Source organism: Nicotiana attenuata, unplaced genomic scaffold (assembly GCF_001879085.1).
Source record: "Nicotiana attenuata strain UT unplaced genomic scaffold, NIATTr2, whole genome shotgun sequence".
NCBI lineage: Eukaryota > Viridiplantae > Streptophyta > Magnoliopsida > Solanales > Solanaceae > Nicotiana > Nicotiana attenuata.
In genome coordinates this window covers 591679-615578 of record NW_017670462.1, presented here as the reverse complement: position 1 = coordinate 615578, position 23900 = coordinate 591679, and the positions used below count along the sequence as shown (strand labels likewise).

Genomic DNA, 23900 nt, shown 5'->3' with positions numbered 1-23900 from the left:
ACCGAATACAGGCGGTAAAAATTGGGCTAAGAGCCCCAAATAAACGGCCTATTTATTTGGGCCTTATTAAACTACAGCTGCCAGGAAAATCCGAAATACATCAAAAGTATGTAAACAGAACTAAATGGCCCATGCAGGTTTTAAACGTGCGACCTTCGCGTTATTAGCACAACGCTCTAACCAACTGAGCTAATGGGCCAGTTGACATTTTCTGTAACCACACTCCACCAAATTATTAGTTAACCTTTTTTTTTCGGGAAACTTACAAAAATGTCCCAAATAAATCTCAACTTACCAACCTCTAGCCATTAGTCATAAACTTATCAAAACTAGCCAACAAAAATTGAAACACCAAATAATAAGGTTCTTTCTTTCAAAGAATCACATGCAAAAATCACCTTCCATATTTTTAAGCGTGATTAGCAACATTAGATACAAGACGGAAAGGAAATTTCATTGACGGGGTAGCAAATAAGGTGATGAAATACAAAAATATATACAATATTCCAAAAATCTAAGCAAAAAAGGAATTTTTTCAATGGGTACAGTTGAAATTCATTGAAAATATATAGATAAGTCAATATACAAAATTTGAGGAAGATTGAAGGTGATTTGGACTGGTTTTGTATCAAAATTCGTAATTAAATCGAGTTCAAAAAAGTCTTCTGCGACACATGTATCAAACATGTATCACGTATGTATCTCACACACAGGTATACATGGATATACATGTGATACACAATTGATACAAATATGATACATATGTGATACACAAATGATACACAATGTGATACACATATCATTTTTTTTTCATTTTCAGTTTTTACGTCGAATTTTCAATTCAAACCACCTCAAAACTTCACCAAATCATCCCAAAATTGAGATTCAAGCTCCTTAAGTTGTGCCCAATATGTTCTAATAACACCCACTCAAAACTAAGCAAAAATTTGATATTTTTTTGCTTCAAATAGCTAATTGGCTAATTTGACTAATATTAGTAATATTTGATCAATTGGCCAATTTTTGTAATGAGCTACTTATAAATGGACATAACTGGTAATTTCCCTTTTTTTTTGGGGTGTCTCTGTTATTGTGCATACATCCAAAAATACCTATCGGGTAATCCTCAATAGTAAATAAACATGCAATACGGATTAGAACAAAGAGCATGTCGTATTATCTCAACAATTATTTTTCTCTTTCATTTTGATTAATTATACGTTATTTATTCTGTACCCATCTTTTGCTAATTCTAAGTATATATCACTATATGCTTCTTTTGAGTTTCAAATGTCCTGAAATATTCAACACATTTTAAAAGGGATATTCACTACTTTTAATCAAAGTAAGTACTATAATAATTAGTTACAAACACAAATTTTCACATTAAATTAAATATACACCACAATTATATTATAGAACGGCAGCTAATAAATTTTAAAAGAAGTTATTGTAGACATATAAATTTTACATAAATTAAATTCATAAAATAATTTGGACTATATTTTAAATTCAAGATATATTAATCCAAATAAATGTTACGGGCTAATATATAAATGAATTAATTATATAGGTCCAATATATATGGATTAAATAAAATAATCTTAATCCATTGGGCTAGCCCATTTAATTGGGCTAAAGTGACGAGCCCACTTCATTAAGCCCAAGATGTCATCTTCCTAGAGGCCCAGTTTGGTGCCACGTGTCAAATGACGTAGCGCACCAAGTCAAACGGAAGAGCCAATAGGATCATGCCACGTGTCAAAATGACAAGGCATGCCAAGTCACACTAAAAGGCCAATGAAATCGTGCCACGGGTGCAAGTGACATGTTTTGGCCAATCAAATGCGATCATGTCACACTTCAATTTGATTGGTCGGAAAGAGTTTGTTCTTATCATAATTCTTCCCTTCCACAACTATAAATAGGGGTCTTCATAACTCAGAAAAGGGATCAGAAGTTACACCAAGAAGCAAGAAAGAGCTCGTGGATCAAACGCTGCAAATTTCTCCACAAGTTTCAAGCTTCAAGTTCAAGCTCAAGAAATCAAGTTCAAGTTCAAGAACGAAGAACAAATCAAGGTCAAGTTCAAGCAATCAAACTCAAGCTTAAGAACAAGATCATCGTTCGTGACAACAAACATTGATTCAAGATTAAGCTCCAAGGCCCTTGAATTTATTCACCATTGGAAAGAAGAATCAGAGGAATCATAGAGATTGTACACTCAAATATTCGAAATAAAATACTACGATTGTTGCGATTATTTTCTCGACGCAAATTTATTGTCTACAAATTCTGGCACGCCCAGTGGGACAATCTCTACCTCTCATCTCAACTTTTCAATCACCAAAGTTCAAGAACGTTGAAATGGCTTCAAAGAAAATTAACTCAGTTTCAACTTCCACCAAGGCTGCTAACTCCAGGTTCTATGCTGATGTGGAAAGCATCCTCGATGTCACCTTTGAAAGCTTCGAACCAGTTACGAGGAGAAAAGCAAGCTCTTTAGGACAACAAGCACCCTATGTGCCGTCCGCATCAACCCCTGTTTTCGGATCTTCATCCTCAAAAGGAGCAAGATCTGCCACAAACGCATCTGAAGGAGGAAGCGATGTTGCTGAAAAGATCAAGAAAACTCTTGCTCTGCTTGACCTCTCCGGCTCCAAGCACTCTACTGTGAAGGAAGATGATGATGCTTCAAGTGATGGATCCTCCCCACTTACACCACATAGCGTGAGCCAATCAAGGATCAATCTGTGTGAAAATCCATGCTACTCTCCGTCATCCACGACAATCATGCAAGCCATAGTGACAAACACTTCATCCATGGAGGAGCAGTTGGCAAAGTTGACGGAAGCGATCGCTAGCTTGACCAAATGCATGCAAAATCAAGAGGCTAGAATTGACAAGCTAACAGACAGGGTGGGAATCTTGATGGAAGAAGAATCTACCCATGCACCCGGCAAGCTCCCAGAAGTTCTAGAGAGTGACTCTCTCCCAAGACAAGCAGCATCCACTAAGGCTATCCCTGTCTTATCTGAAGGGATGATTCCAATCGATCAACTGAAGGAGTTCATCGAAGGAACCATTAAGAACAAATATGAAGTTGCTTCCAAATCCTCCCTTACATATGCAAAGCCGTACACTGCAAGGGTCGATATGTTGAGGATGCCTGCTGGCTATCAACCTCCGAAGTTTCAACAGTTTGATGGTAAAGGTAACCCGAAGCAACATGTTGCGCACTTCGTGGAGACGTGCAACAATGCTGGGACTTATGGAGATTACCTCATCAAGCAGTTTGTCCGCTCGCTAAAAGGAAACGCTTTTGACTGGTACACGGACCTCGAGGCTGGATCTATCGACAACTGGGATCAACTAGAGCAAGAATTCCTCAATCGCTTTTATAGCACAAGACGCACGGTGAGTATGATAGAGCTTACAAATACTCGTCAACGAAAGGGGGAACCAGTTATCGACTTTATCAATCGTTGGAGGAATGCAAGCCTCAACTGCAAAGACAGGCTTAATGAAGCTTCATGCATAGAGATGTGCATCCAAGGCATGCATTGGGGATTGCGCTACATCTTGCAAGGTATCAAGCCTAGCACATTTGAAGAACTTACAACTCGTGCCCATGACATGGAATTGAGCATGGCCTCCACTGGATATGAAAGGCTGCCCATCTATGAACCTCGCAAAGCGAATGACAAGCAAGAAGTCAGGAAGTGGGGCAAGTTCATACCCAAGTCTGAAAGTAAAGAAGCTATGAATGTCAATACGTCACCTATGAAGTTCACGACGAAGGTGAGCAAGAAGCAGAGTATGAAATCCACTTCTTTTCAAGACAAGCCAAGTGGAAAGTTGACTCTAAAAGAGATGCAGGAGAAAGAGTACCTATTCCTGGATTCTGATGTGCCAGCCATTTTCGAAGAACTCCTCGAGTTAAATCTCATTGAGCTTCCGGAGATGAAGCGACCAAATAAAGCTGGGAAAACAAATGACCCAAACTACTGCAAATATCACCGACTTGTAAGCCACCCTCTGGAGAAGTGCTTTGTCTTTAAGGACAAAGTCATGGGCTTGGCTCGCGAAAAGAAGATCGTCCTGGAAGATGAGAAAGCAAGCGCAAACCAAGTCTCTATCACCTTCGGCTCATTTAGTATGGATGAATTATGCCGTATTAAAGAAAGTAAAAATGAAGAATTACTGGAGAACAACAAAGTTGAAGACGATCAACCTGATGATGATGAAGGTTGGACATTGGTGACTCGTCGTAGGTGCCACAAAAGGAGCCCACGAAAAGAATCAGTAGAACAACCAACAAGGAAGATGATGGTAAAAAGACCAATGAAAAAGAATCCAGTTAAGCGTTTGAAGAAAGCAAAAGTGGAGATACACCACCCTCAAAAGCCACGACATATAGTGACTTTGGAGGATTTCTTGCCATCTTGGTTCCGCACGAAGATTTCCTGTGATCGTGTTGAGGCCTCTTGTTGCCATGCTGACAAAGGGGAAGAAAATAGTGATGACCTATCGTTGGCACCATCTTCGGAAAAACCCATCGAGTCCACTCCTCAAGAAGTTAATGCTTGTGAGGAAAAGGTCACGTTCACGAATGGCGATCTTTTGCTAGGTGAAACTCCTCATAACCGCCCATTGTACCTGGTTGGCTATATGCGCGATGAAAGGGTAAATCGGATTTTGGTTGATGGAGGATCCTCAGTGAACATTTTGCCAATCCATACTGTGAAAGAACTTGGTATTCCTATGAACGAACTCTCAGAAAGTCGTGTGATGATCCAAGGATTCAACCAAGGGGGCAAAGAGCCATAGGCGCGATCAGGCTGGAATCACTATTGAAGATATGCAATCAAGTGCATGGCTGCATATGATCGACGCGAAGACTTCATACAATGTTTTGCTTGGGAGGCCTTGGATACATGAGAATAAAGTAGTTCCGTCTACCTACCATCAATGTTTAAAATACTACGAGGGTGAAGTCGAGAAGAGGATAGTTGCTGATGATGAGCCATTCACCGAGGCTGAGTCACACTTCGCCGATGCAAAGTTCTACTTGAAGAACCGCGTTGTGAAGGAGCTGAAAGCTGATGATGGCATGAAAAGCAAGAATAAAAAGCCCTCGACTAAAAGAGAAGAGGTGACTACTGGTGAAGCCAAAGCTGTTAGTAAGGAGGTACAACCCGATGCGAATAAATCTTATAGAGGGAATATTACGTCTTATGGCAAGAAAGTAAGTCTGGAGCTCCAATATGTCCCTAAAAGGAAGAAAGACGAAGGCGAACCATCTAATCTCCAAGCTAACATGCTAAAGGAGTTAATTCTTCCGGTTAAACGAATTGAGGCAGTAAAGTTTCCCTCAATGCCGCTTGCAGGGTTTGTAGCCCAAAATCGTTTGCAGAATGTGGCACTCCCTACAAAGCGAACAGATGAAGGTTTTGACCCTAACGCTTACAAGCTATTTGCAAAAGCTGGATACAATCCCAATGAGCCGTCAAAGTTAGGGAAGCTCCCATCAGAAGCTGCAATAATGCAACCACGTGAAAGTTTGGGATACAAGAAACCGTCACCAGTGCGCATCTCAATAAGAAGGGCGAGCAGAAATTATATCACTGTAGAAGATGAAGCAGCCGCCGTCTTTGATCGACTTGGAAAATCACCTGCGAGGACCTCCGTGTTTGAAAGATTGGGTCCACTAAAGAAGGGGAACAAGTTCCGGAGAAATTTTCAAAGCATAAGAACACCCGCTTCACCCAAAATCCAAGAGATCTCTAAGGATTTCCAAAGTTTGGTTCCTTCTAGAATGAGGCGACAAACAAAACTTGTGGTTTCATGTAAAGAAGTACTGAAGGTAAAGCCATATACTGTGGTCTATACTAAGGAACGTGATGAAGACGAAGAAAGTGTGGGTTCTTCGTATCATGTTACTGTACAAGTCGAGAATGGTATTCCATCTTCAACGGAAGATAAGGTAGAATTGGAGGATGTTTCGCCGTGTTATCACATATCCTTCAATGATGGGGACCCTCAAGAAGATGAAGATGCGAAAGATGCTCCATCTGAACTTGAAGAAGGAGTGAAGACGACAGTTGATGCCTTAAAAGAAGTTAACCTTGGCACCGATGAAGAACTAAGACCCACCTACCTAAGTGCTTTACTAGAAGCTGATGAAGAGAGCACTTATATTGAGTTACTCAAAGAGTTCAGGGATGTCTTTGCTTGGAGTTACAAAGAGATGCCTGGCTTGGACCCGAAAGTAGCAGTCCGTCACCTTGCAGTCAAAAATGGTGCTCGCCCTGTTAAACAAGCTCAAAGGTGTTTTAGGCCGGACTTGGTTCCCCTGATTGAAACTGAAGTTAACAAACTCATTGAAGCTGGATTTATTCGGGAAGTTAAATACCCAACATGGGTTTCAAGTATTGTCCCGGTAAGGAAGAAGAATGGCCAGATTCGAGTATGCGTTGACTTCAGGGACCTCAATAATGCGTGTCCCAAAGATGAATTCCCGCTTCCTATTCCAGAGCTGATGATCGATGCTACTACTGGTTACGAGGCAATGTCTTTCATGGACGGTTCGTCGGGCTATAACCAAATTCGCATGGCACCAAAAGATGAAGAGCTTACTGCATTTTGCACCCCCAATGGTATTTATTGCTACAAGGTAATGACTTTTGGCTTGAAGAATGCTGGTGCTACTTACCAAAGGGCTATGCAGAATATTTTTGACGATCTTTTCCACAAGAATGTCGAATGCTATGTTGACGACTTGGTGGTGAAATCAAGAAAGAAGGGCGACCACATGAAAGACTTGAGGATGGTATTTGAATTGCTCCGGAGGTACCAACTTAGGATGAATCCATTGAAATGTGCCTTTGGAGTTACTTCTGGAAAGTTCCTTGGTTTCATTGTCCGACATCGAGGGATCGAAATTGATCAAGCCAAAGTGGATGCCATTTTGAAAATGCCTGAGCCTCGAGATATCCATGAATTGAAAAGTCTGCAAGGAAAGCTAGCATACCTTAGAAGATTCATATCAAACCTGGCTGGGAGGTGCCAACCATTTAGTCGCCTCATGAAGAAAGGCGTTCCTTTCAAGTGGGACCAAGCTTGTAGCAATGCCTTCGAAAGTATCAAAACCTACTTGATGAAGCCTCCAGTTTTAGCAGCTCCTATACCTGGAAAACCATTGATACTATACATTGCGGCGCAAGAAAGGTCTATTGGAGCACTGTTGGCCCAAGAAAATAGTGAGGGGAAAGAAAACTCTCTTTACTACTTGAGCAGGATGATGACACCTAACGAGTTGAATTATTCGCCAATTGAAAAGTTGTGTTTGGCGCTAGTCTTCTCAATTCAAAAGTTGAAGCACTACTTTCAAGCTCATGTTGTCCGTCTTATTTCTAATGCAAATCCCATCAAGTTCGTGATGTCAAAACCTGTTCTTAGTGATCGACTAGCGAGATGGTACCTCCAATTTCAACAATTCGAGATTTTGTACATCCCTCAAAAGGCTGTAAAAGGACAAGCATTGGCAGACTTCTTGGCAGATCATCCCATACCTGATGACTGGGAGCTAACTGATGAACTACCTGATGAGGACGCAATGGTCGTTGAAGTTCAACTTCAATGGAAGATGTACTTTGATGGTGCTTCGCATCGTGGGGGAGCCGGGGCTGGCGTAGTATTTGTCACTCCCCAAGGTGAAGTCTTGCCCTACTCCTTCACCTTGATACAACTCTGTTCCAACAATGTTGCTGAGTATCAAGCATTAATACTTGGGCTTGAAATGGCCATTGATATGAAGCAATTGCAATTGCAAGTCTTTGGTGACTCCCAGTTAGTGGTTAATCAACTTTTGGGTAGTTACGAGGTTAATAAGCCCGAACTACGCCCGTATCATGATTACGCTAAAAAGTTGATGGGGTGGCTCGGTGATGTGACTATTCAGCATATGCCAAGGAAAGAAAATAAGAAGGCTGATGCTTTAGCTGCTCTAGCTTCGTCATTAGCCCTGCCTGACCAAGCACAAGTTACTGTCTGCCAAAAATGGGTAGTACCGCCGCCAAATGAGGCTGAAGATGAAGAAAACGAACTCAAGCATCTTGTTGCTGTTTCAGAAGTTGAGAAAGAAGAATGGCGACAACCCATTATCGACTACTTATGCTATGGGATACTTCCAGAAAATCCGAGGAGAAGGACTGAAATCCGTCGTCCTGCACCTCGCTTCCTTTACTACAAGGATACTCTATACAGAAGGTCGTTCGAGGGAGTACTCTTGCGATGCTTAGGAGAAGAAGAAGCTCTCCAAGCTTTGCAAGAGGCACATTCTGGGGTATGTGGGTCACACCAGTCTGGACCAAAGCTCCACTTCCATATAAAAGGGATGTGATACTACTGGCCAATGATGGTAAAAGATTTCTTGGACTATGCTCGAAGATGCAAAGCTTGTCAATTCCATGCGAATTTTATTCATCAACTTCCTGAAGTGTTGCACCCGACTGTTGCATCCTGGCCGTTTGACGCTTGGGGAATGGATGTTGTTGGACCACTACCAAAGTCCTCTGGTGGGCACCTATACATCTTGGCTGCAACTGACTACTTTTCAAGATGGGCTGAAGCTGTTGCTCTTAAGGAAGTAAAGAAGGAAAATGTTGCAAGTTTCATCCGAGTAAACATTATTTATCGCTTTGGCATTCCTCGTTACATAATTACATAATAACGGATAATGGAAAGCCATTCGACAATAGGTTGATGAACAAGATTTGTGATCTCTTTGGCTTCAAGCAACGTAACTCTTCGATGTACAATGCTGCCGCCAATGGTCTAGCTGAGGCATTTAACAAGACTCTATGCAACTTGTTAAAGAAAGTCGTCTCCAAATCCAAACGAGATTGGAATGACCGTATGGAAGAAGCTCTCTGGGCATATAGGACGACTCACTGCACACCAACACAGGCGACTCCTTATTCACTCGTTTATGGAGTTGAAGCCGTCTTGCCACTTGAGCGTCAAATACCTTCGTTACGACTGGCTATTCAAGAAGAGATCACTGATGAAGAAAATGCTCGACTTCGATTAGCAGAGTTGGAAGCTCTTGATGAAAAGAGATTGGAAGCTCAACAGAGTCTTGAATGTTATCAAGCTCGATTGTCTCGCGCCTTCAATAAAAGAGTTCGTCCGAGATCCTTTCAAGTGGGAGATCAAGTCCTTGCCGTACGAAGACCCATAATTACTTCCCATAAACCTGTAGAGTAGTTCTTTTTAAAATGGGATGGGCCATATGTCGTACAAGAAGCTTATTCAAGTGGGGCTTACAAGCTGGTTGATGCAGATGGTATGCGAATCGGCCCTATCAACGGCAAGTTTTTGAAGAAGTATTATCCATGAAGTTGCAAGTCATAATGCTCCTCGACATACGAGCCTAAACTGCAAGTCATGACGCTCCTTGACGCACGAGCCTAAACCGCATGTTGTTAGACTCCTGGCCCGCAAGAGTATAAACTATGTACGGCCCCAAAAAAAAAAGTCCGCTAGGTTGAAAACTCGAAAGAGGCGGCCTAGGCAAAAGTTAGGACGTAAAAAAAAAATATATGTCCGCTAGGTTGAAAATCTCGAAAGAGGCGGCCTAGGCAAAAGTTAGGACGTAAAAAAAAAAGTCCGCTAGGTTGAAAATCTCGAAAGAGGCGGCCTAGGCAAAAGTTAGGACGTAAAAAAAAAATATGTCCGCTAGGTTGAAAATCTCAAAAGATGCGGCCTAGGTAAAAGTTAGAACGTAAAAAAAAAAAGTCTACCCTGTCTGAACTACGGTATGACTTGATCCTCTTCACCGAGGTACGTAGGCAGCTTATAGTTTCATTCTAAGTTCAGTCGCATAAGTTCAAAAGATACATATTGCCCCAATTGTTGTCCGAGTGAAGTATGGAGGAATGCAAAATCAAGCTGAAATGCCATCCTCTTGTGGAACTTTGATCTCATTTGATTTAAAAGGGGCAACCCTCCATGGTAAATTGATATCTTCAAGTCCGTCGGTACTCAAGTTGAAGTCCCCAAGTTGAAATCTTCAACTCCGTCGGTCTTCAAGTTGAAGTCTTCAAATTCGCCGGTCTTAAAGTTGAAATATTTAAGCCCCAAGTTGAAGTCTTCAAGTCCGTCGGTCTTCAAGTTGAAGTCTTCAAATTCGCCGATCTTAAAGTTGAATTGTTTAAGCCTTCTGAATCTTCGAGTTGAAGTATGCAAAATCCACCAAATCTTCAATGTTTTCCAAGTGTTCAAGCCGATATCGTCTTCAAGTTGAATCTTTATAACTTTCCAATCTTAAGGTGGACATATGAGTCCCTTTGCACCTTAAGTTGGCCTCGCCGATAGTTTGGGCCACATTGAGAGTAATCTCTCTGGTAGTCGGGCCATTTTGAGAGTAATCTCTCCAAGAATTGGGCCACATTGAGAGTAATCTCTCCGGGTAGTCAGGCCATTTTGAGAGTAATCTCTCCAAGAATTGGGCCACATTAAGAGTAATCTTTCCAAGAATCGGGCCATTTTGAGAGTAATCTCTCCAAGAATTGGGCCACATTGAGAGTAATCTCTCCAAGAATTGGGCCACATTGAGAGTAATCTCTCCAAGAATCGGGCCATTTTAAGAGTAATCTCTCCAAGAATTGGGCCACATTGAGAGTAATCTCTCCAAGAATCGGGCCATTTTGAGAGTAATCTCTCCCAAGAATTGGGCCACATTGAGAGTAATCTCCAAGAATCGGGCCATGAAAGTAATCCCTTCGATAGTCAGGCAAGGTTGAGTACTCATCCCCTCACATCCCAAGATTGTCTTTCTTCATGCATGGATCATCTCTCTGAACAAGAACATATCTTTCACACTTGAAAGATACAAAAAAAATGACAAAAGAGAAAAGCACAAAAAAAAAGAAGAGAAAATTACCTTCGTGTCAATGCTTCCGAATCGTCAAATTTAAGCTAAACGTAGCTTGCAGATGTTGTTGATGCCGATTGAATGAAGGGCGTGCATATATTTATACAGCTTCCGAAGATGGGTATTGAAGAATTAGTACCGATGTGGGATCGCTGACTATCAGTATCGAAGAAGGACTAGGTGTCCTATTCCTAATTCGATTAGAAAAGCTAAAGACGGCGAAAGTTTCCTTACCTACATGTGGTTGATATGTAAAGAGTCAGGCACTTTGGTCGTTACAGCTAATTCACATGTATATACAACTAGAATTATATTACTAATATGCCTCCACAACTGTATGATGTACATGTTTAAAGATTCTTACATTTGCTAGGCTTACGTGGAAACATTGGAAAAATCTAATTCACTGTAACTTTGGCAATATTTGCTATTAGTTATGGTGTCAATTGCTTTTCTATTTCACGTGAGCATGTTATCCTTGAAGTCTGACAGCATTGAGAGGTTTATTTAACCCTGCAAATGTATAAGCTCTTATAGGAGCATTGGAGGATGTATACTTCAAGTCTTGAAGTAGGGATATTTGTAGACATATAAATTTTACATAAATTAAATTCATAAAATAATTTGGACTATATTTTAAATTCAAGATATATTAGTCCAAATAAATGTTACGGGCTAATATATAAATGAATTAATTATATAATTCCAATATATATGGATTAAATAAATGAGTCTTAATACATTGGGCTAGCCCATTTAATTGGGCTAAAGTGACGAGCCCACTTCATTAAGCCCAAGATGTCATCTTCCTAGAGGCCCAGTTTGGTGCCACGTGTCAAATGACGTGGCGCACCAAGACAAACGGAAGAGCCAATAGGATCATGCCACGTGTCAAAATGACAAGGCATGCCAAGTCACACTAAAAGGCCAATGAAATCGTGCCACGGGTGCAAGTGACATGTTTTGGCCAATCAAATGCGATCATGTCACACTTCAATTTGATTGGTCGGAAAGAGTTTGTTCTTATCATAACTCTTCCCTTCCACAACCGTAAGTAGGGGTCTTCATAACTCAGAAAAGGGACCAGAAGTTATAACAAGAAGCAAGAAAGAGCTCGTGGATCAAACGCAGCAAATTCCTCCACAAGTTTCAAGCTTCAAGTTCAAGCTCAAGAAATCAAGTTCAAGTTTAAGAACGAAGAACAAATCAAGGTCAAGTTCAAGCAATCAAACTCAAACTCAAGAACAAGATCATCGTTCGTGACAACAAACATAGATTCAAGATCAAGCTCCAAGGCCCTTGAATTTATTCACCATTGGAAAGAAGAATCAGATGAATCATAGAGATTGTACACTCAAATATTCGAAATAAAATACTACGATTGTTACGATATTTTCGGTCTTGATTTTATTTTCTCGACGCAAATTTATTGTCTACAGTTATATACTCTTTAATTTTTACGCACCTAACCAGAAGTATAAAGAGTGTTGTCGCTCATCTTTAAACAGAGAAATTTGTTAAAAGAAGAGTATCTATTAAATTTGTATCTAATTAAATATGGTCACGTGTTGCATTTAATTTACAAAGTTGCATGAATAATAGAACGTTAATTGTTTAGCATAATTTCAATAGGGTACTTGCATTATTTTATGGATGTTTAGTATGTAAACTTTTCTAAATTTTATTTTTAAGTGATTAGATTGTATAAATAGTTCAGAATATCATCATAAAATTTGAAAGTTGATGAGCCATGTCATAAAAGAATGAGCTGTCTTTCTTCAGACGAATATTTCAGATGCATTTAATACTGAATACATAATGCAATACATTTATGATTGAATACGTGACTATGTTTTCTTTCTCCATTATTATTATTACTATGGAACTTTTCCCCATATATATCAATCACGTGGGTATATATTCCTTAAAAACGGAAGTCCTACATATCATTATTGACCTGCAGAATATTAGATGAGGACTTCAAGTCGTAAAATTTTATTACGTCAGGGATAGTTATAAAAGGTCAGCTTAGTGCACTAAACTCTCGCTATGCGCAAGGTCCGGGGAAGGACTGGATTACAACGGTCTGTTGTACGCAGCCTTATCCTGTATTTCTGCAAGAGATTATTTTTACAGTTTGAATCTGTGACCTCCTGATCACATAGCAGAACTTTATCAATTACGCCAAGAATCCCTTTCAACTCGAGGGAAAGTTATATTTTCTTTAATTTCTTTCTTGGGGTTTATCAGAAGAATCTAGAAGATGAGAGAATCACAACTGAAGAAATGAAATCTCTGTTTTTATTCATCTGCTTCAATGTACAATACTGTGTATATATGTACACTGTAGCTCCTAACTAACTCCTCTAACCGACTCAACAGTACAAATACGAATACAAAAACATAAAGTCACGTGAGTAGCACATGACTTCAATACTCCCCCTCAAGCTGGAGGGTGGTACATATCTAACACTCCTAGCTTGGATAACAGATAATGGTGTTGAGCTGAACCCAATCACTACTAGAAACACATGGATTTCCCACGGCGAAATCAGTGGGAAACCGGTGGGAAAATCGAGTTTTCACACCGCATTCCCACCGAAACGAGTCACCGGGAAAACGCCTGGTGGGAAATATCTTCCCAGAGACGCGGTGGGAAATTTCCCACGGTTTTCCCAGAGAAACTTTAATAGGAAAAATAATGAAATTTCCCACCAACAATCAGTGGGAACCAATATTAATAATTTTTATTAATTTTAATACATTAGCCAGGGAAGTGGTGGGAAAAATGCATGGGGAGCTGGAAATGAAGTATGAACTTTCCCACTGATAACGGTGGGAAATATGCAAGTTCTGAAAAATAAAGTGTGAACATTCCCACCGATATCCGTGTGAAATGTGTTAATTCTGAAAATAAAAGTATGAACTTTCCCACCGATATCAGTGGGATAAATGCAAATTATAAAAAAATGTATGAACTTTCCCACCGATATCAGTGGGAAATATGCAAGTTCTGCAGCTAAAGTGACGAACCCTCCCACGAAATCAGTGGCAATTCCGTGGGAAATCTGGAAATTATTTTTGTGCACAATGCTGTAAATATACTGCACCACCTGCCAAACAAAAAAAATACAACCACCAACCTAAATACAATTAAACATTCACACACAAAGATCAGCATCTTCCGATCCATTTCGTTAATTAAAAACCAACAAAAACTGAAAATACTAGAAACCAATAATGCAACTTAACATTCAAATAAGAAATTCAACATTCAATCTTATCCAATTGATACATAACATCCAACATTATAGTCCTACCCAAAATCATATTAATAAAAGAAACTACTCCTTAGTCTTGTTAGAGCGTGATGGAGAACGTGGCACAGGAAATCCACCAGATGCTAAGAGGTAGTTTAGCTGGGCCTTGAGGCTTTCAACATCACTAGTGACACGTGTAAATGCAGCATCCTTTTGCCTCATTTCTTCCTCCCTCCGCCTCTCCTCTTCCTCCCTCCCCCTATCTTCTTCCTCCCTTCGCTTTGCCTCCTCCTCCCTTCGCTTTGCCTCCTCCTCCCGCGCAGCCCTTTCCTGTGCATACAACTCAGTGATCTCTGCTATTCTTCTATTCAATAGCTCAAACTCATCCTGATTAATCGAGGACCTTGAGGAAGAAGAGCCACCAGATCCAAAAGACCGACGACTAGAACTAAACTCTGATCCAAGGCCGTAAACTCTTCCCTTATGTACGCCACCAGCCGCCTTAATCCACAAGTCCATATAATTCTCCTGTGATGGTTGGATTGGATTTCCTTGATCATCAGTTGGTTGGCTTTGAACAAACTCCTCCAAGGATTGTTTGAAAGTATTCTGCAAAACAAAGTTACAATTATTATATGAATAAATTTAATTAGGGAAAAGTATTAAAAAGTAACTTGAAATCTTACATAGGTTGTCTCGGCCCGTGGCTCGACCCAAGTTGTCTTTGTCCCATCCTTTAGCTTCTTCATATGTGTATGCTCAAATACCTTATCTTGAGTAGCTGGTCTTTTTAAAGACTTTTTCTGTTAAATAAAACATGAAAAAAGCAAAATTAAAATGTTATGTCCATGAAAAAGAAAAGAACAAAAGATCAAAGCCAAGTGACACAACAAAGAAAAGTAGAACAAAACATAACAAAGAATAGAAAGAAACTAATCATTACTACTACAAATACTACTCTTTATTTGCATCTAACTCACTAATTTATACCTGGTGATGATGTTGTGCGCTAGAGAAGTATAACATAAAGAAACATCTGTTGTTTTGTGCACTTGTGTCTCACACAGATTATGGCAATTCAAGTAATCTACTTTACTCTTAACCTTGCCTACCATTGTTGTGCAGTTAACAAAAACCACAGAATAGTAATGCGCTACAAGCCAACTAGGCCGCAGCTACAGGCTATAAATTCTTTAAAATCACTACTAGGTAACTTTTAGTCAATTTATATGGTCAATGATAGGCAAGGTCAATGATTCTCCAAGTTCTTTAAAATCACTACTCGTCAAGTTCTTTAAAAGTTACCTAGTAGTGATTTTAAAGAACTTGGAGAATCAAAGTCATGAACAACAGTCAGATTAGGTAACTTTTTTTTCTTTTTGAAAACAATGAGAATCTTGCAGATCTTGCAGTCAGTTGAATCTGATATATTTCCAATTTTGGTTCTGTTTTTAAATTTTGGCTTTGGCTTTGTCTCAATAAGTACTTCTAGCCAAGACAATGAGAATGATTCAGCGACATGTCCCAATAGGTATGTATAGTCAATAGATTTAATTTATATACAGTGACAAGAATTATGATAGTTAAATTTAAACAGAACCAAAATTGGAAATATGATTTATACAGTGACAAGAAATATGATTTAATTTAAACACATACCAATCTTCTTCGATGAGCCCCAATACTTATTGAACCTCCCGTGTGCATGGAGCCACTTTTGTCGGACAAACGGGCTGCCTTTGCCAATTCACTTTTCTTTTCAAATTCCTTAGAGGCCCAATACTCAGTTAGTTTGATCCATATATCCTCAATAATCCAACCTGGCCTCTCTTTCTTATTTCGAGCTTCTCGAAGCATATCACTCAACCTATCAGCACATTTCTTAAAAAAGACGCCTCGTACCTCTACCTCACGTTCAACTGGCCAAGCACACTTCATCTGCAAATAATTAATTTGTTAGATTGGTTAAATATGAGTTGAAAAATGAAATAATTTATTTTACCCTAAATTCATCAAACATCCTGTTCCTAATGTTCCATGGAACATCTGACCAAAACCTCCAAGGTTCATGATAAAATGAACACATTGACTCAACCACAGCTTTTGTAACTTGAGTACAAGGATGAAACCTGCATTAAATTAAACATGTTAGAAACCAGGTTTATAATTAATAAGAAAATAAACAAATAATACTTACCCAGATTTATCGGGAACGATAATCAACCTCCTGAGATCATCTAACCTTCCAACATTTGGAGGATCCTGAGCATGTATAGGAGGCTGTGTAACTGAATCACTATCAATGCATGGGGACGTCGGAAGGCTATCTACTCCAATATTTGGAGGATCCTGAGCATGTATAGAGTCAAATGAATGCATGTAAGGATGCTTTGGAGGCCGACTAGAAGATCTGGGCATGCTAGGGGTAGAATAAGAGGGTATGCCAGGAGAAGATGATGAAGGAATAACGGGAGACGATGACGATTGAATGCCATGGGATGGAATGACTGGAGTAGATGATGGGGGTATGGTAGGTCTAGGTGTACGCATAGATGGGCAAGCAGGTTTAGATGAAAACGTCCCATTTATGTCTTGGGAAGACATATGATGATAGATAGTAACGGGCAGAGGATGGAGCAGTATACCCTAGGTGTGGTATAGAGTATAAGGGAGGTGGAACTGAAGACGGGCATGTAGGTGGAGGCACATGCGGACCAGAATGTGCCGATGGTGGAGAGGTAGGGAGACGACCTAAGTTACGTGAAACTTGTTTCTTCTTCTTTGATTTACCTCCAGCAGCCATCTGAATAATACAAGCATAAGAAAAAATAGCATGTTAATTCTCTTAGCAACAAATTTAAAAGCATAATTACTACGTAAGCTAGAAAAAACAAACATGTCAATTATCATCATCGCTTGTTTCATTTCCATCATCCATTCCATCGTCATCGCTTGCTACATTTTCATCATCAGTTTCATCCTCCTCGCTTGCTACATTTTCATCATCAGTTTCATCCTCCTCGCTTGTTTCATTTTCATCAGAAAATTCTTCCTCCACAGTGAATTCATTTTCATCACCTGAATCTTCCTCTGCATTGGCCATAGATGTCCCAATTCCATCATTTTGTTCAACCGACAGATCAACTTCTTCATATATGCCTTCACTATGCAGCTCATATTCTAATTCATTATCCACAATTTGTTGAACACTTGATATATCATTTTGGTACGCTACAACTAGTGAATCATCAACTTCCACTCTTCCAACGGGCTTAGTTTTAATAACTACCCACCATTCATTCTTATATTTACACGTCGACGGATAAGGAGCGTAATACACTTGCTTCACATTTTGTGCCATAACAAATGGATCATAGCTTTGGTACTCCTTCGTGTGCTTAACTTCTACTATTTTGTATTGTGGGTGTACCTTTGTACCTCTATTTGGTGTGGGATCAAACCACTTGCATCGAAAAAGTACCAACCTTTTCTTTGGCCAACCAACATACGTTATTTCTAAAATCTCCTGGAGCACACCATAATAATCAATATCCCCACCTTGGTCACCATCACCACCTTTCACCCATACCCCGCTATTAATGGTTTTCTTATTCTTAGACCATTCTTCCGTATGAAATTTGTATCCATTGACAAAATACGTAGACATGGTTTTGACTTGTGGGGTAGGTCCCCAAGCTATATCACGCAAAAAAGGATCACATATACCATTTTTTGGATTATGAACCTATATAGAGTTGAAGAAAATTGAGAAGTTAGAAAATCATATAGTGTGTAAATAATGAAAATTTTGTTACATATTAATTAACACTTACGTAGTCTCTAAACCACTCTGAAAATCTAGGATAAACATTAGCATGGCCGAACTGACTCACAAAGTAACTGTCAGACATTTTACAATATTTATTAGTTAAAAAATGAATAGATTATGCACATAGGTCAATAGTATAATTCCAAACTTACTTGTAAAATTGTTGAACTTCGAGGCAATTCAATAATACATGTGTTGTAGCCGATTTTTTTTCCCTATCAGTCCAACTTCTTTTTTGACTTTTTCTCGGACCTCTACCCAATTGATTGAATATGGATATAGGAGGTTCCAAAGGATCATTGTCGCCTTCATCATGCCGATTCAGCCTATTTCTCAAACATGGAACATGATTCTCAAAATAATACGAACAAAAATGAGAGGTTTCTCTAACTAGATACGCTTCACATATTGATCCCTCAATCTTGGCCTTTTGTTTCACGGTCCGTTTACATTTGCCAATAATCCTGCATAGCACACTTTTAGATAGGAATTCTTTATACCAAAATACATAAAGAGAAAATAGTTAATGGTCATTACCTCTCGAAGGGATACATCCATCTACATTGAACCGGTCCTCCAAGTCGTACCTCTTGTGCAAGGTGAATTGGGAGATGTTCCATTACATTGAAGAAACCACATGGAAAAATTTTCCCTAGTTTATTTATGATTAAAGAAATATTACTTTCCATGAAAATTAGGTTTTCATCCCTTAATGTGTTAGAACACAAGTCCTTAAAAAACAAGCTTATCTCTGTGATGGGTTTCCATATTCTCTCAGGCAATGAGCTAAATGCAATAGGAATTAATGATTCCAAGAAAATGTGACAATCGTGGCTTTTCATATACATCAACTTTCCTTCTTTCATGTCAACACACCTGGATAAGTTTGACGCATACCCATCGGGCATCTTCAAATTCCTAACCCAATCACAAATCTTTCGTTTATCATCCAAACTGTATGTATAACTAGCCTTAGGCTTCACCATCCTGTTATTTACTTCTTTTAGTTCTAATTCTCTTCGCCTGCAGTATTCCTGTAAATCCATCCTGGCCTTCAAGTTATCTTTTGTCTTGTTCTTGTCATCCATAACAGTATTAAATAGGTTATCAAAAAAATTCTTTTCAATATGCATGACATCCAAATTATGTCGAAGAAGATTATGCTTCCAATAAGGTAACTCCCAAAATATGCTTTGTTTAGTCCAATTATGCTCAACGCCATAACCAGGTATTCTAGCAGATGTAGATCTTTAACCCTCTCCCAAATTTCCTCACCTGACAAGATTGGTGGTGGATCATCATAATCTGTTTGATTCTTCATAAACGCACTAGTATTTCTCCTGAACTCATGATCCATTGGCAAGAACCGTCGGTGACAGTCAAACCATGTGTTTTTACCTCCATATCTCAAAGTGAATGCTTTTGTATCTTCCATACAGTAGGGGCAAGCTAACTTTCCAGCAGTCGACCACCCAGACAACATTCCATACGCAGAAAAATCATTAATAGTCCACATCAAAGCAGCACACAATCTAAAGTTTTGCTTAGTTGATATGTCGTATGTTTCAACACCTTCATGCCACAATAATTTTAGATCATCAATCAACGGCTGCAAATATACATCAATTAAACCCTTTGGATTACTTGGACCCGGAACTATGCAAGTTAGGAACAAATATGGACTTGTCATACACATTTCAGGTGGAAGATTATATGGTGTAACAAAGACAGGCCAACATGAATATGGTGCAGCAGAGACAGAAAATGGAGTGAATCCATCTGTACACAAACCCAACCTAACATTTCTTGGTTCATTAGCGAAGTCTGGAAACATCCTATCAAAATGCTTCCACGCTTCTCCATCCGAAGGATGACACAAAATACCAGGCGGCCTTCTATTTTCATGGTGCCACCTCATATGAGGAGCAGCACTCATTGATGCATACATCCTCTTTAATCTAGGTATAATTGGTAAGTAATGCATCTTTTTGACTGCAACTTTCTTACCTTTGGCATTTGTGACTTCCTTAAAACGAGACAGTCCACAAAATTTGCACGCTTCTAGAACCGCATCATCTTTATAATATAACATACAACCATTTTCACAACAATCAATTTTTGTTGAGGAAAGTCCTAACTTGGAAACCAATTTCTTTGCTTTATAGTAATTATTGGGTAAGTTAATGTTTGGATTAACTTCACGCATAAGCCCAATTATAGCATTCATGCCTGCTTGAGAAATATTCCAATCTGATTTAATAGTTAGTAATCTAACTGCAACAGACAACTCGGAGTGTATTGAGTCTTTATAGAGTGGACGACTAGCCGACTCTAATGATTCATAGAAGCGCTTTGCCTCATCATTGGGAGGCTCAACAACATTTTGTTGTGATTGAACCCCTGGGTAAAAACCAAAAGCATCTGACACCATTTCATGTAATCGAGAATTCTCAACATTATTCTCCATTTGTGTACTTCTTTCACCACTAACTAGATTTTGAAAATGAACACCACCAACACTACAATAGTTCTCTCCATGAACAGTCCACACATAATAATTTTCCCTAAACCCCCTGCTATAAAGATGAACTTTAACATTTTCCGGTTGCAACAACTTTGTACACTTGCATTTCACACAAGAACACCTAATTGTTCCTTCACTACGAAATTCAGGAAGTATTTTTGCATGAGCAATAAATCCTTTAACACCTTCAACAAATTCTTCCTTTAAGCCAGAACGATTAGGATGATTCCTATCGTACATCCATCTACGATGTTCACGTTCCATCTAGTACACAAATATACACAAACAAATGAATAGACTTATAACAATTTATTTGTTTCAAGTTAGTTTATAGTTAATCTTGAATCGTATACCTTAAAGAACTCACTTAGTTTACAATTAATTATGAATAATATACCTTAGAGAACTAACTTTTATTCGTCTTTTTATAAGACAAGAAAAGTCAAACCAAGATTCTAAAACATTGGTTATCATCCATAAATAAACTTAAACTTGGAGGATAGATATAAGTTACCTCAAGACTTATAACTTGATTTTGTCTTCTTTCACACTTTTGTATCTTCAATTCCTGGTCCAATTTTCAAAAGGAGTAAAAGAGATGATAATTATACTTAAAAAAAATGTTGATAATTATAATTTTCAAAAGGATTAAAATGGTCTTTGGCCAAGTGGTACAAAAGCAAGAAGCTTGAAACGTAAATGTGTTGCACCTAAATCTGAAGACCAAAAAGTAGAGAATGTGATAATTTCCAGTAATATTGTATGTATTCAATATATGTATGCAAGGATGAGATTTAATTTAAAGTTTTTGGCTCTATTTATTTTGCTTCCATGACTGTCAATTGCAGCCACTAGAGTATCGCACTAATAGCATTTTTCAAACACAATTGAAGGTAACTTTACACATATTGTATAATTCTTGAACGGATTGTGAGGAGATTGCAGTAGCTAATCAAAAGAATTGTTGAGGGAACATTACGAATTGAAAGTGAAAAGACCAATTTAGATTTTAAAGCTAATTGAGATATAGTAATAGTTAGGAGATTTAGATTGTAAAAAAACATAGGAAACAAACATAGTAACAATCTGTTACCAATTGCTTGTATCTATTGGTAATAATCAGAAACAAATATAGTAACAATCTGCAATCCTGTGAAGGACTAATATTCTATCCAAAACGATGAGTTAGTGCTAACGGCTAATGGCAAATTATTCAATGGATGACCCACACGTAATATAATTTTCAAGCACCAAACTGTCGCTGAACCTCACTGGACGGCTAGAGCTAGAATAATCCAAACCAACGCCTACTTTTGCCTTCCAAATATATGCAGACTCATTCTCTTATTCTGTCATATATATCAAATACTGCAGTAGCTAATCTTTTCGTACAGATTGCAGTCTCCCAGCTATATACACCTTTACTTAACATCCAATATCGAGGAAAAATTCTCTCAGGCTTCGTAAATCTAAATCGAGTTCAAAATCTAATAATAATCCTCTAAAATTAAAGTGAGAGGAGAAGAAAAATTCAAATAGGTCTATGAACTCAGGACCCAAGAACCCAACTACACACACAAACATACATACAAAAGCTAGATTTTTAGTCATGGAGGAACCCTAGGTTTTTAAGCATTTAGGGTAAAATCAGAAAAGGGAGAAAGAAAGGGGGGATAGCGAGAGAGAGAAAGAGAGAGGTGCCACTTACCTTTGATTTTGTATGAGTGAAAGCTCTAGGGCAAGAATGGAGGTTTCTGCCAAGAGAACAAGAGAGAAAGAGAAGAATGAGAGTAAAAATTATAAGAGAAGAAAAATAAGGATATACGCCTAAATTAATGTGTGAAAACCAAAAAAAAAAAAAGAAAAAAGACATTCCCACCGATTCCCTGGGTATATTTGGTGAAATTTCTTTTAAGATCGCCGTTTTTGCCAAAGTTCAAAATTTTGAGCTTCCCACTGCATCAGTGGAAATATTAAAATAATTTTTTTATCCGGAATTCCCACCGTTTCACTGGTATAGTTTAATAATTTCATTTTTAATGACATTCCCACTGATTCGGTGGGAAACAAATTGCGCGCTTTTTTTGCGCCAACTAGTTCCCACTTATAGTCTGTGGGAATGTTTTTAAAAAAAAGGTAAAAGAAATCTTTCCCATTTCCCACTGAATTTTTTTACATTTCAGCGGGAATTGCCACTGATAATATATCAGTGGGAAATTTCCCTGGGAAATTTGCATTTTTCTAGTAGTGAATCCCTTTGTAAAAAGATCAGCTAGTTGATGTTTGCTTCCCAAATATTCTGGTTGAATCAACCCTTTCTTGATCTTCTCCCTGATGAAATGGCAATCAATCTAGATATGTTTCGTTCTCTCATGATATATTGGATTTGCTGCAATTTGCATCGCTGCCTTACTGTCACTGAACAACTTAACTGGTGTTGATACATCAACACTCAATTCTTTCAACAGACCTTCTAGCCAAACTATTTCAGCTACAGCTGCTGCCATGCTTCTATATTCAGCTTCAGCTGAACTTCTACTTATGGTTTGCTGCTTCTTGGACTTCCAGGATATCAAAGACTCCCCTATCTTGATTGCATATCCTGTTACTGATCTCCTCGTATGGGCAAGCAGCCCAGTCTGAGTCACAGAAAGCTGCCAACTTACCTACATCAGCTCCCCTTTTTAAGAGTACCCCTTGTCCAGGAGACCTCTTAATATATCTTACCAATCTTAAAGCTGCATTCCAATGTGACAATTTTGGATTTTGCATGAATTGGCTTAGTACCTGCACTGCAAAACTAATGTCTGGTCTGGTGATAGTCAAATATAGCAGCTTCCCCACCAATCTTTGATAACTTCCAGCATCTGTCAACTGCTCATCATCAGATGTTCCAACGTGTTTGTCATACTCAACAGATGTGAGTTTAAGGTTGACCTCTAGTGGTGTGGTAACAGGCTTAAACCCAGTCAAACCAACATCTTCAAGCAATTCTAGAGCATACTTCCTCTGATTAAGCAGAATCCCAAACTTAGATCTCAAGACTTCAATTCTCAGAAAGAATCTCAACCTTCCTAGGTCCTTTACTTTAAACCTGTTATGAAGAGTGTCCTTGGCTTCTTCATTCAGCCATTTGTTGCTTCCTGTGATAAGAATATCATCTACATATACCAAGATTATGACTATATCATCTCCATGTCTCTTTGTGAATAAAGAGTGATCATATGAACTCTGCTTATATCCTGCTTCTACTAAGGCATCAGTGAGTTTGATATTCCATTGTCGTGAAGCCTGTTTCAAACCATAAAGTGATTTAAGCAGCTTGCACACCTTATACTCCCCCTGTCT

General features: G+C 38.8%; 2 protein-coding genes and 1 non-coding gene across 3 annotated transcripts; all 3 read right to left on the bottom strand.

Moving 5' to 3' along the window:
* Positions 1 to 125: 125 nt before the first annotated feature.
* Positions 126 to 199, bottom strand: TRNAI-AAU. The gene has a single exon. It is a non-coding gene; the product is annotated as a tRNA-Ile (tRNA).
* Positions 200 to 14186: 13987 nt separating this feature from the next.
* LOC109239803 lies at positions 14187 to 22339 on the bottom strand. The gene is made up of 7 exons (XM_019406400.1): positions 22261 to 22339; positions 21067 to 21120; positions 16397 to 17002; positions 16202 to 16328; positions 15859 to 16137; positions 14886 to 15002; positions 14187 to 14808 (listed from the first exon to the last, which is right to left on the bottom strand). Exons 3-7 carry the CDS (start codon positions 16801 to 16803, stop codon positions 14284 to 14286), a joined length of 1455 nt encoding a protein of 484 aa, XP_019261945.1. The 5' UTR covers positions 16804 to 17002; positions 21067 to 21120; positions 22261 to 22339; the 3' UTR covers positions 14187 to 14283.
* LOC109239794 lies at positions 18761 to 20816 on the bottom strand. The gene is made up of 3 exons (XM_019406387.1): positions 19254 to 20816; positions 18905 to 19104; positions 18761 to 18779 (listed from the first exon to the last, which is right to left on the bottom strand). The coding sequence occupies exons 1-3, from the start codon at positions 20814 to 20816 to the stop codon at positions 18761 to 18763; spliced, it is 1782 nt and encodes a 593-aa protein (XP_019261932.1).
* Positions 22340 to 23900: the final 1561 nt, after the last annotated feature.